The 12022-nt window shown below is 37.7% G+C and overlaps 2 protein-coding genes across 2 annotated transcripts; both read right to left on the bottom strand.

Moving 5' to 3' along the window:
- Positions 1-1556: 1556 nt before the first annotated feature.
- On the bottom strand, positions 1557-2062 carry LOC141814215 (EG45-like domain containing protein). The gene is made up of 2 exons (XM_074702159.1): positions 1951-2062; positions 1557-1864 (listed from the first exon to the last, which is right to left on the bottom strand). The coding sequence occupies exons 1-2, from the start codon at positions 2060-2062 to the stop codon at positions 1557-1559; spliced, it is 420 nt and encodes a 139-aa protein (XP_074558260.1).
- A 2493-nt stretch (positions 2063-4555) lies between these two features.
- LOC141815189 (uncharacterized) lies at positions 4556-11566 on the bottom strand. The gene is made up of 10 exons (XM_074703110.1): positions 11486-11566; positions 10523-10680; positions 9538-10432; positions 8320-9023; positions 8162-8227; positions 7911-8094; positions 7730-7825; positions 7575-7641; positions 5420-5564; positions 4556-5325 (listed from the first exon to the last, which is right to left on the bottom strand). The coding sequence occupies exons 1-10, from the start codon at positions 11564-11566 to the stop codon at positions 4641-4643; spliced, it is 3081 nt and encodes a 1026-aa protein (XP_074559211.1). The 3' UTR covers positions 4556-4640.
- Positions 11567-12022: the final 456 nt, after the last annotated feature.

Here is a 12022-nt window from a genome sequence, read left to right as displayed (position 1 = left end):
TAAAAGAGTATTTCACCTTAGTATTTAAAAATTATTTTTTATCCAATCAATCAAATAGTAGTGTACCATTTGTTACTAAAAAAGGAGATTGGCTCTTATTTTTTTTTATTAATTTCCATCAAAAATCATCTCATTTAAAATAAAAAAATAAAAGATCATTTTATCTAAATTTTCTTCTAATTTAATCTTTTTTATCTAATTAGTTCAACACTGTTATAATAATTTTAGCTAAAATTATTATAATATACACTTCACAAATAATTAAACCATAATGTGGTGCAATTTTAATCAATATCATAATAATCCCAAGCTCTTCCTTTGCAAAGGAACATATACAATTTTTAAAATAGTTTCAAGCGATGTTAAAGTTAATAAAAATTTAATTTTTTTATATTTTATATTTTACATAAAATGATTTGAAAGATTTGTGTTTTTATTTGTTAAATATAAAATGATCTATTTCCTGTAAATTTTTATTTTTCATTTTTATTCTTAAATTTTAAGGGTGGACACAATTTACTAATCCTTCTAATTTTTTAAGTGATGTATTTTATACATTAGAAAATATATATGAATGTATGAATATAAATATTTTTTTAATCAACACTTGTGCTTCATACTATTGAGTAATATCTATCATTTTTTTTTATAATCTGCATATTTAAGTTCTATGTATAATTAAGAACTAGTTCTGGTTTAGATTTAACAAGAGGATGGTGGTTTGATCTATGAGATAGGCCAAATTGTGATGGTAGAACACGAGCCAAGGTTGAAATTATTATTCAAACTTGATTTAATTTTTTTTAATTTAAGTTTGATTCGAACTTGATTTATATTGATTTATTTAAATGTTATCGAACTCTCAATTCAAGCTTATTTGATTGTTTAAAATTTTTATATTTTAAATTTATTATTGTATTCGATAATACAAGTGTATTTATTTATTTTTTTTTATATTTATTTAACATGATTTAAGAATATTTACAAATATTAATCAGTCGAATATATATATATATATATATATTTATTTAAATTAATAAGTTATTTAAATTATTTTATTTAATTGATTTTGTATGTATTGAAAGAAAATAAATAAATTCTTATCAAATTTATTTACCCAAGTTAAATTCATTTACCATCCTATTAAAAAGCTTTGGTAATGTAGAATAAGTTCTCGGAACATGATTGAATTGATTACTATAGGACAGACTTTCTGTTACAGTGAATAAGAATCAAATAAAGTTGAAATAATGCTCTTTCATATAATGTACAATTATAATTTTTTGATTTACTTCTTTACAGATGATTATAAAATCGATCATGTGAGATCATTAGAATGACAGATTCCATCTTTCATTGCAGCAGATAACGTAGAACAATAAATAAAAATATTTTTTCCCCACATTCATTTTGTTTTACAGTAGCACAGCATAATTTCTTATATAAAACAAACATAAATAATTAGATTTACAATATTTATTTTATTTTATTTTATTTTCATGAGCTCGAACGACAGAATCTTTTCAGGAATCTCCAAGTTTCGATCCAGATCAATCTCAATCAGACTCCATGAATTCGACGTTGACAGAAGCAGCCCTGCGGCTGGCTATCCTCCGGTACGCGTCCAAAGACAGCACCATCGTCGTGCGGTTCCTCGACGGCGGCGACCGGAGCGTGCTCCCCTGATCGACGATCTTCACCCTCACCGAGCCGCCGGCGACGCACGCCCTCGGCGACGAGCTGAGGCACCTGACCGTGTAGAACCTCCCGCAGGCTGCGCCGCCGTCCCATATCGCCTCCCCGGCCGCCGCAAAGAGGTTTTCCGGCGGGAACTCGCCGGTGTCCTCGCCGTAGCAAACCGTCGCTGCACGCGCAGCAGCGACCATGCAAAATAGATATAGATTACCGGAGTTTCAGTAAAGAAGATCATGCTGAGCAAAGAGAACTCACGGATGTACGGCGGAGCGTAGAAGGCGGCGGTGCCGACGTCGGCGACGCATCGCCGGAGGAACAAAAACAAGGCCAAGAGACACGGCGAGAGGAAGCTTGAAAGCTTTGACATAGTTGTAGATGTTTTCTGAAAGATTAATAATTAATAATAAACAAGATCAAAGATATTGTTTTTTTAAGAGAAATAATTTGTATTAGAAAAAAAAATGATGCATATTTACAATTTATAGCAAGAAAAAAGTAGTTACCATGGATTAAAATTAAACAGATACAATTTTAAGGCAACTAAATATTTTTTTTAAAAGTTAAATAAAAGGAAGCCATTAATTCCTAACCAACAATGCAACAAATTCCTTAAAAATATACTGTTTTTATATTTATCATTTCAAATTTAATTTTAGTAATGAATTCTTTCTTATATAGTAAATTGGCAATATTGTCATTGAACAACTCAAGCAGAGGCTCCGACGGCGTGGTCTACTGACAGCGACAACGACTTCAACGACGTGGCTGACAGAGAGAGCGGCCATCAACGTTTTCCGACGACAACGTCACGATTTTGGGACGGGGATGAGATTTCTCGATTTTAGGATTAGCAAATTCTAAAACTAAGATGAAGGTGACGGGATGTGACAACGACGGCGGCGATTAGGACGGGGAGACGACGGCGGTGATGAGCTCTCTTGAGACGGTGAGAGGCGACGGTGGCGACGAGCTCTTTTACGACGGGGAGAGGCTATGACGACGACAAGCTCTCTCGCATAGAGATCGAGATCGGGATGAGGAGCCGACGAGAGGGAGAGGCAACGGTGCCGATGACGCAGAGCAGAGAGATCTCGTTGGGATGGGTCGCCAACGAGATTGGTGGCGACGGCGCAAAACAGAGAGATCTCATCGGGACGGGGAACCGACGAGAGGGAGAGGCAATGGCGCCGACAATGCAGAACAGAGAGATTTCATCGGGACAAATCGCGGACGAAATCGGTGGGGATGGGTCGCCGACGAGATTGGTGGGGACAAGTCATCAATAAGATCGGCGGTGACGGCACAGAACACAAAGAGATTTCTTCGAGACAGGGAGCCGAAGATCGGCGATGACGGCACAGAACACAAAGAGATCTTATGAGCCGATGAGAGGGCGATGACGGCACAGAACACAAAGAGATCTTATCGAGACGGGGAGCCGATGAGAGAAAGAGATACGGGTGCAGAGATCGGGATCAAGAGTTTAGGGTTGCTTCAGGACATAGTTGAGTTGATTACGACGCAGTAGAATTACAGAAGAGGACAAGAGTTTGAATCTTGACGAAGTCAGGTAATACCCTCTTGCGTCGTGACCAACTACAGTTTCTCGATTTACCTCCTCACAGATGATCGTGGGACCGACCGTGTGGGACCGCTAAGGTGGTAGATTTCACCTTTTGCAGAAAAGAGTTTAGAGTTATAATCACAATTTTATTTCATAACGGAATCGCTTTTCGGCTGGCGAGAAATCCCAATTAATTGTGTACAGTTGTATAAATTTGATCATGCTATATATATATACACGAGTTTGATATTCTGCGTGACTTTTTCGTGTGCGCTCGTGAGTACCACATGATCCATCGTCCATCACGCGATTGCGCCAAATCTGACCGTTCAAATGTGGGAATGCACAGTATTTCGCCCGCCACTGCTCCCGCGCCATCCGACCATCGTCGACCGCCGACCTAGGCGCAATCGACCCGTCGGCCCAACCGACATCGAATTCTGATCGGATTGTGATCGGAATTCGATGCAATTTAGTCGGAAACGCGATCGGCAATGGCGCACACTGATTTTTGGCCAAATCGCGATCGGATTCCGACCAAATCGCGATCGGATTCCGACCAAATCGCGACTAGAGACCGACTGAGGAAGGACTGCCATCACACACCGATGAGAGATGACGGCGATGACGAGCTCTCTCGGGACGAAGAGAGGCTACGGCGACAACAAGCTCTCGTGCAAAGAGATCAAGATCGAGACGGAGAACTGACAAGAGAGAGTCAACGACGCCAACGACACAGAACAAAGGGATCTCGTCGAAATGAATTGTTGACGAAATCGACGATAACGCAGAACAGAGAGATCTCGTCGAGACGGAGAATCGATGAGAGGGAAAGGCGACGATAAAAAAATCGGGATAGAAAGGTTTAGGATTAGGATCATGATTTTGTTTCATAACGAAATCACTTTCCGACTAGTAAGAAATCCAAATCACATCAGAGTCGTGCACAGCTGCATAAATTTGATCAGGTAGAAATCAATTATATATATATATATATATATATATATATATATATATATATATATATATAGGCAATGCACAACTGAGAGTAGAAGAATCAAAGCAAAGAAAGTACATACAAGATTTCTTGCGATGCTGATCGAGGCTCATTTTGCACCTTTACGTCTCGTCGATCTGCGACCAATTGCCATTTTCAAATTAGTATTCTCAACAAACACTACGAAAATGCATGATGTTGCTGAGGAGTTCCAAGCATTTATTCGAACACATCTAAAGGCAAATTATTAACGAGGCCACAACAAGAAAAAGTATAAACAAGGGTCCGACAGAAAGCTAAATTGGCATGCATGTTGCATTACTAACACATTCATAGCCAGAAACGCGTAGGACGACGATGATTCTCAGTGAAGAACAGGAGTACTCATGTGCCATTTCCTCTGTTATTGTTACTGTAGGGAGTAAGAGGAGGAAAGGAAGGCACAGACTGCAGTATGAACTTGCGACCACTTCTACTACCGCTGGAAGAGCTGCTTCTCAACCGATGCAACAGCCTTTTTGGTGGAGATACCCGTTTCTGTTTGGGTGAACTGGCCTTCACAGCCTGGGTTGTAGGCAAGCAGGAATCCTTCAAAATTTCAGGAGTATCATCGATCGTCTCTTTGTTTAGCCTGCTGTCAGAATCTGATTCTGGCGGCGCCTTGCTCTCGCCGAACTCGTGAAGAGGAGTCAATGGTGAACCATGACGATGAAGTGATAAGGAATTTGCTCGGAATAGTCTCGTCTGTAAAACTTTGGGTCCTCTTGTATTGGGTGAAGCAGTGGCACCATCATTACTTGGCAAATTTTTTTCCAAGGGACTGATGGTGCATATGCCTGGAAAACCATCCCATCCAGGAGAGAATAGCTCGACTTTCAAATCATTCTCCGAGTCCGGGTCATATGGGGCTACCAACATGGAATCTTCTCCTGCATTTTGGGAGGATCCTTTGCTGATCAAATTCATAGGAGAACCTGGTGATCCTTCATAGCACAGTAAAGCAGAACCACTTGTTTCTGGTGAAGTCAAATAACGAGTAAGCACCAAAGATTCGGCTGCATCGACTCCACTGCCATTGAATGACAAGAAAAACAAATAAGAAATCAAGAAGCTACCGATGAATGACAAGGTATGCTGTCTGCAAGACAATACTGGGGGCATACCCTGTGCCTTGCACTGAAGGTGTTAGTGGGGACAGGTGGGAATCCATCAAGCTTCTATGATTTTTTTCTTTAGTTTCAATGGATGGATCACCCTCCATCTTCTCTTCATTGCGCTTGTGTTCAATCTCAATGATCTCAGTACATCCTGCAAAAGAAGAGAAAAACAAAGGTGTATGTTAATTGTCATTAAGAAGAGAATATTTCAGTAAGGTATCGACAGATATACTAGAAGAAATATTACATATTTTTCATGATAATTTGAAAAGGAAGGGGCCTGAAGATTGGGATAATAATATGAAGATCAGGAGAAGAAAGAAATAAACAGTGTTTATGATTTGAGAAGGGATCTTGAACCTAATTGATTTGATTGACAATTTTGATTACTTTGGGTGCCAACATATGCGGCTACTTAGATCACCTGATCATATCTATTGAAACTAAATATGTAAGGGGATAACATATGCTATGATCCCCTGCTACATATAAACCACAACAAATATGGTTTCTAAAACATTATTCATTTGATATGCTAAATATTTTATAATCATGTCATATATGGGCTTTTTCTCAAAAGATAAAAGGAATAATAATAATTTATATTTTTAATTATTAGAATCATTCTTCATCTATTACGATAAATGAAATAATAAAACATTGCCTTAACTAATAAACTCAATCATTGGATTCTATCTCCTAACTGGTCCTTTCAACCTTTACATATATAAATATGATCTTATTGTTATTTTACATTGTCATCTAAATGCATGGTATATTTACAACTCTTTACCAATTTGCAATTAGATAAAAAAGACTCCTCATCAAGCAAGTTCAACAATATTGTAGAGCTTCGACTTACACAAATATATGCAATTGGACCTTCTCATTCTAGGACCTCTAAAAATTTAGATGCCAATCTATTAATTAATCATTGAAACTGACATTTGAAGTACCAATCTCCTTGGGTTGCATTTGCCCCCTCATAAGGCGACAATCCATGTCTATATGTTTCATCCTCTTGTGAAATATTGGAAATGGCAAAGTTCCCAATAGGCTACTGTCACATTGAAACTTTATAGCTTGGTAAAAGCATTAGAACTCAGTATCATGGTGTGAAGAAATTAATTGATCATCCTTACGGCAAATGATTCGTCTAGTGACTGTCCCAACTAGTCTTTCATACTTCCCATAGATCAAATAATAACTTCCCCTGTCTTAGCATCACTCTAACATTATGATCCCTGAGATTGTAACTACTTAGCTAGTAGCATACCAACTGCATCAGGCATAATAACCATTTATTTGTGTCGTAAAATATAAAATCCCAACTAGGCAACCTCAATGCCGAGGAAATACTCCAAGTCACCTAGATCGTCAGTTTCAAAGTATTGATAAAGGTACATTTTCAGTCACGTGATTCATATAGAATCAGCATCATATCATCAAACATGCTTTTCCTAATAAAAGGTAAGATGAAATACATACAATTCTAATCATCCCAAAGCGCATTTAAACTCAGAAGATGAAATGTGATTGGTGAAGATGCAGGTGGCTAATCAACTAAAGCCTCTTGCAAAAGACTTAGGTGTTAAGTGAGAAACACTCAGTTTGCTATAATAGTTCAGCAAGCATACTGGCAAGATCTGCAAACACTTGAAACAACTCTTCACAGGACCAGAAGAAGGAATCTAAACAAAAACTATGAGACTCACAACCAACCTCAGAGAAAGGAATTCAAACCATCAGCTAAGATTACTCAATAGGTAAAATGCAATGGACAAAATGAAAGGGCACATGATTACCTGTGGGAAAGCAACTTATATGATCACAAAAGTGAGTCCTAATGCATGGTGTGTCATTAAAAGAAGAAAATAAAAGAAAAACTGATAGAAAGGGTGTAGAACTGCAATATTATATAAGTCAACTAAAGAAACATAAAGTTTATACACCATAAGCATGGATGCAGGTTCTTAGATCATAGTAACAAAGGTAGTGATTACAGGTTTTAGCTTCTCCCATAATCAAAAAATTAAAATAAAATAAAACAACATAGGCCATCTTCTCTTCGTCCTTCAAACCAAATTTAGGAGATATTGATTTCTATTGGTGACCACCAAATGATCATATTATATAGCAAAAGAAATAATTTAGATCTTACCCTCTTTCCTGCCAAAAGTATTCTTGCAACCTTCACATCGGCATCCAAATGAACATCCAACACCAGCCTTCAAGAAAGAAACAGGAAATAAAAGCTTAAGGTCTAGTAAAAGAGAAAAATAAATAAATCGCTAGCATTTCTAGTTATGAAACAACCTGATAGCATTCACAATATCTCTTAAGGCAGAGTGACTTTTTGCAATTGCATCCTCTCTTGTGTCTTGCAGAATTTGGAGTTGCCCCCATACTCTCCTGCAAAATTGGAAATTTAATGCAGTTCCACAGGAAGAAAAAATGCATGAGAAACAACATTGAAGAGTTACTATCAAGTTATTACTTCACTGTCTTTTAGAGGATCACTGACACAAAGAACCACCTTGGGAGCAAATGCAAGTGGATTTCGAGACTCTATCTGCTGCTTGGCTTCATGGATAGCATCCTCATTTTCTGGTTTATTAGTGCACTGTTGGCAACCACAAGCTTCTGTGCAGAATATCCCAGCAGCAAAGCAGTCACAGTAACTGAAGAGAGAAACATGAAGTTACTACAGTGAAAAAAATTTGCTAGGCAGGTTTAGAGAATACGTACAGTTTTAAACATTTGGACCTCTTACAACTGCAACGCTTCTGACCTTCAATTTCAGATGGCTTCCTCCTAATAAATTCGGAGTGCAAACAAAGTGAATTGGAAGTAACAAAAGATTAAAGAACCATGAAAGCTGAAATTATCTGCATGGAGATAGTAACCTCTTCTTTCTAGAACTAGACTGGCTTGAGTTATCAAACTTGTCATCATCTTTAGAAAGTGGCCTTTTCAAGTTATGAGGGGTTATGTATTGCTCAGCAAGCTTTGACTGTATAGAACATTGTACAGTTTGTGCATACTGCGGACTTTGATGGCTAGAAGATGTTGGAAGTTCCAAAACATGATTTTCAATGTCGTTGGCTCCGGTATCTTCGCTAGCACATTCAAGAAATGGGTTCGAGACATTTGCAGTTAATGTGACTGTATGTTGTCCTACTAAGCCCCTAGAAACTGACTCCATGTCTGAACCTTGTGAAAGTTGATCATTACTGCCAAGAAATGAACTTTCTTCCAAACATGAATCCTTTCCCATTAACTGCACTACCATACCAATACTTCCGATGCTGTTCAAGTGCAAGCCAATACGAGACGGCCTAGGATCTAGCAAGGAAGAACTTCCTACAGGTTTAACCATCAAATTAGGCATGCAACTTTGAGTGTCTGAATGAGAGCCTTGCTTCATCCCACAGGTTTCAAATAGTTCCGCATGAGAAGAATTTGAAGTAGGCATGTGGGCAGCAATATCTGATGGTTCTACATCAGAGAGATCATATGTAAAATTCTGATAGGGTTCTTGGCATGCAGTATTTTTGATAGCCTCAAACTGGAGGCGCTTCCGCATCCCACGCTGAAGCTGAGCAGTGTCCTACATTCACTACCATAATAATCAGATCCAGAATAATGACAAAAGTGCTTGATAACCACTAATCATACAAGATGGAGATAGCAATTGCTGAGATTGGTGAAAATTATATAGACGTCAATACAAGTAGACAATGGACTTCCCAACTAGGCCACACAAGACACGACAGGACTGACCCGATGTTTCAGCACCAAACTTATCAACACAAGGTGGAAAAAGGAAAATAAGTATTGCATCATATGGACTTAAAGATAACTTTTCAGTGTTTTGTGGGTCATATATACATTGTGGGATTAAGATGAGCAAAATAAAAATATGTAATATCAGATCGACAATGCTAGTGCTTACTGCACCATCCCGTTATCAGCACAAGTCCAACAATACGTCCATAATAGAATTGGTACACGTATCATGCACCCTTTCTACATTTTACTGAATCTTAGTATAAAAAGTCATCTATGTTATTATTTTCCTGAACCAAAAGTAGGAGATATTGAATGTGAAAGCCAATTTGTACCTCATCATATGGAATCTGATTGTCAGCAGACAGTATAATCTTATCTTGTGAAGCATCAGGATCTTTGATAACATCTTCAAAATCCTGAATCAATTCAAGGGATTGAGGGGTTGAATGCAATTCACCTGAGACTTGAGAAAAACCTTGTGGTCTTACACCTTTCAATTTGGTTGTTGTATTCAAATCTTGATCCACCATATCCACTTCAGCTTTTCCCCCTGTTGTTGGTGCCAAAAGTGAATGAATATTATCTATGGGGTTATTGTTGATGATTGATACTGGTTGCTCATCAAGTGAAATTTTATTGGTTATCTCAGCAGCATCAACAGATTTTGTCTCACTGTCAGTTAAAGATGGTTCAATAGGAAAATATGTTTCAGCACCAGAGAAACCTTTTTCAACATCAGATGAGGCGAACTGCTCAGTAGTCTTATGATCAGAAGTTTTTTGTGTATGGTATTCACAAGTTTGAGCATTCATTTCAAGGGAACTGTTAGAGTCAATTAATGGCCCTTGAGGAACAACCATAACTTCTGACTTCAAATTAGATGGATCAGAATGCCCCACAGCATCATCTATAGATTCATCTACCAAAGCTGAAGCAGAAGTAGCAGAATTCAAGTATGCAAAAACAGTCTTAGAAGACTCCATAGTATTAACGTTGGCATTAGTGCAAATTTCATGTACAATTTGAGTCATTTCTTTAGCTTGGCTTGAACATTTACAAGAAGAAGCCTTATCAAAATTATCTGGTGGATCTGCCAAAAGTGTGTCAACAAAACTTGAAGAGTCACCACTATTTTCATCCTTTGAAGGCGGATTGTCATTGCCTTCATGAATTCTAGAGCTCAATTGAACCATTGATTCCGAGGTAACCATGGGTAGTGATAAGAAACTGACAGAAACACAAATGAAAGATACACAACAAATCAATCCTTCAGGTATTTTCTTCTTACAGCAATTAAAGTATGATAAAATCTGGTACCTTCTCACAGTATCTTTTCTAGGAAGAGAAACATGCGGTGATGTAAATACAGGTTGAGGAGATGGAAAACTAAGATCTTCATACTCTCGCAAACCATGCCCCGAATTAGAATATTGAAATGGCGACAAACTGTTAACATAGCTAGAGAAAGGTGATTCCTGCAAAATGAAATGGAACCGAAATCATAACATCAAACGCTGCAGAAAGGATGGGAACAAAATCTATAAAGAAAAATAGACAAGTGACAAATGAAAAATAAATACTATGAAATTGGTCAGAAAGCTCAAATAAAAATTATTAGCAAACATGCACTTAGTTTATTAGAGAGATAGCAGAAACTGCAACACCCATGTAAGTGAAAAGCAAGCATCAAAGTTTACACACGAATATGCAATTTTATCATGATGCAAAATCATCATCCTTTAACAAGACGCAAAATATAGACCAAGAAATGTTTATCATCGTGCAAATCAGCATCACATTCTAAGAGAAGCATCTCCTCTTTTTTCGAAGTAAATCTTAAAAAAACGAATCAGAATAGCCAATCGGAACTATTCTTCCAACTCCAAGCACTACTTATAGAAAGGAACGAGGTGGTGCAGTAACAACTAGGGCAAAGCGTCATCAGGAAAAACTCACTAAATGTCTAAAAAGGGATAATTTTGCATCAAAATGAATACCAGCGTAAACAGTCGTCCCAGAACTGAGCAAAGAATGCCTACCAAAAACCCTAAATCTCCTGTAAAGAATGCTGCGGACATCAATAGATGATCAATTTAGAAAAGAAAGAAACTCTAAGCTCGTATAAGAGACTTTTCCAGCAGATTTTTAGGGTTACTAAGTACGACGGCCAAGAAAAACAGTATCTCGGAGGCAGGAATCCAAAAAATGAGCAAACAAAAGCACAGAAACGACCGATTTGCGCTGGAATTTTATGGAAAATCAAGAAGAAAAAAAAAGAACTTTGATTGGCGGGGAAGGGTCGGAGGCGGAGGTGGAGGCGGGGTCGGAAATGTTGGTTGCTTCTGGTGAATCCATGTCCATGGCGGCTCCAAACCCTAATCTTTCGCCCTCAAGCTGCGAGGAAACGATCCAAAGCACACGAACGAGGCGTGAGATTTTGTTTAACAGTCCTCTATATTTTTTTTCCCCTTGCTTTCCTATGCTTTTCCCTTGTGTTGTGTGTGATAATAAAATTTGGCTTTTAACTTTGTTTTGCGATGCAGAAGGAAATAAGGGGCAGGATTAAAAAGACGAGGGCGGGAAGGGTGAAATTACTAAAAGGGACACGAACACCGCCAGTATCATTTTCGGCACGTGCTCCAGCTAGTTCAGTACTTCGGATGGCAAATGAGTAAAAACAAAAATAGACAAAAGAAAGAAAAAAAAGTCAATAATTAATTTATTTTTAATTTTTAATCTAAATATTTATTCCATCTCATAAAAATTTTTCAATCATCATCAAAATAAATAAAATAAAATAAAATAATATGCTTAATG

Source organism: Curcuma longa, chromosome 21 (assembly GCF_044706935.1).
Source record: "Curcuma longa cultivar G26 ecotype Majalengka, Jawa Barat chromosome 21, ITB_CL_G26_1.1, whole genome shotgun sequence".
NCBI lineage: Eukaryota > Viridiplantae > Streptophyta > Magnoliopsida > Zingiberales > Zingiberaceae > Curcuma > Curcuma longa.
This window is presented reverse-complemented; position numbering and strand designations above follow the sequence as displayed.

Coding starts and splice junctions, on each gene's coding strand:
- LOC141815189 (XM_074703110.1), bottom strand. CDS start 11,566: ATGGACATGGATTCACCAGAAGCAACCAACATTTCCGACCCCGCCTCC. Junction 8,095..8,161: donor AGGTCCAAATGTTTAAAACT/GTACGTATTCTC, acceptor TTCTCTCTTCAG/TTACTGTGACTGCTTTGCTG. Junction 5,326..5,419: donor CCTTCAGTGCAAGGCACAGG/GTATGCCCCCAG, acceptor ATTCAATGGCAG/TGGAGTCGATGCAGCCGAAT.
- LOC141814215 (XM_074702159.1), bottom strand. CDS start 2,062: ATGTCAAAGCTTTCAAGCTTCCTCTCGCCGTGTCTCTTGGCCTTGTTT. Junction 1,865..1,950: donor CTACGCTCCGCCGTACATCC/GTGAGTTCTCTT, acceptor CTGCGCGTGCAG/CGACGGTTTGCTACGGCGAG.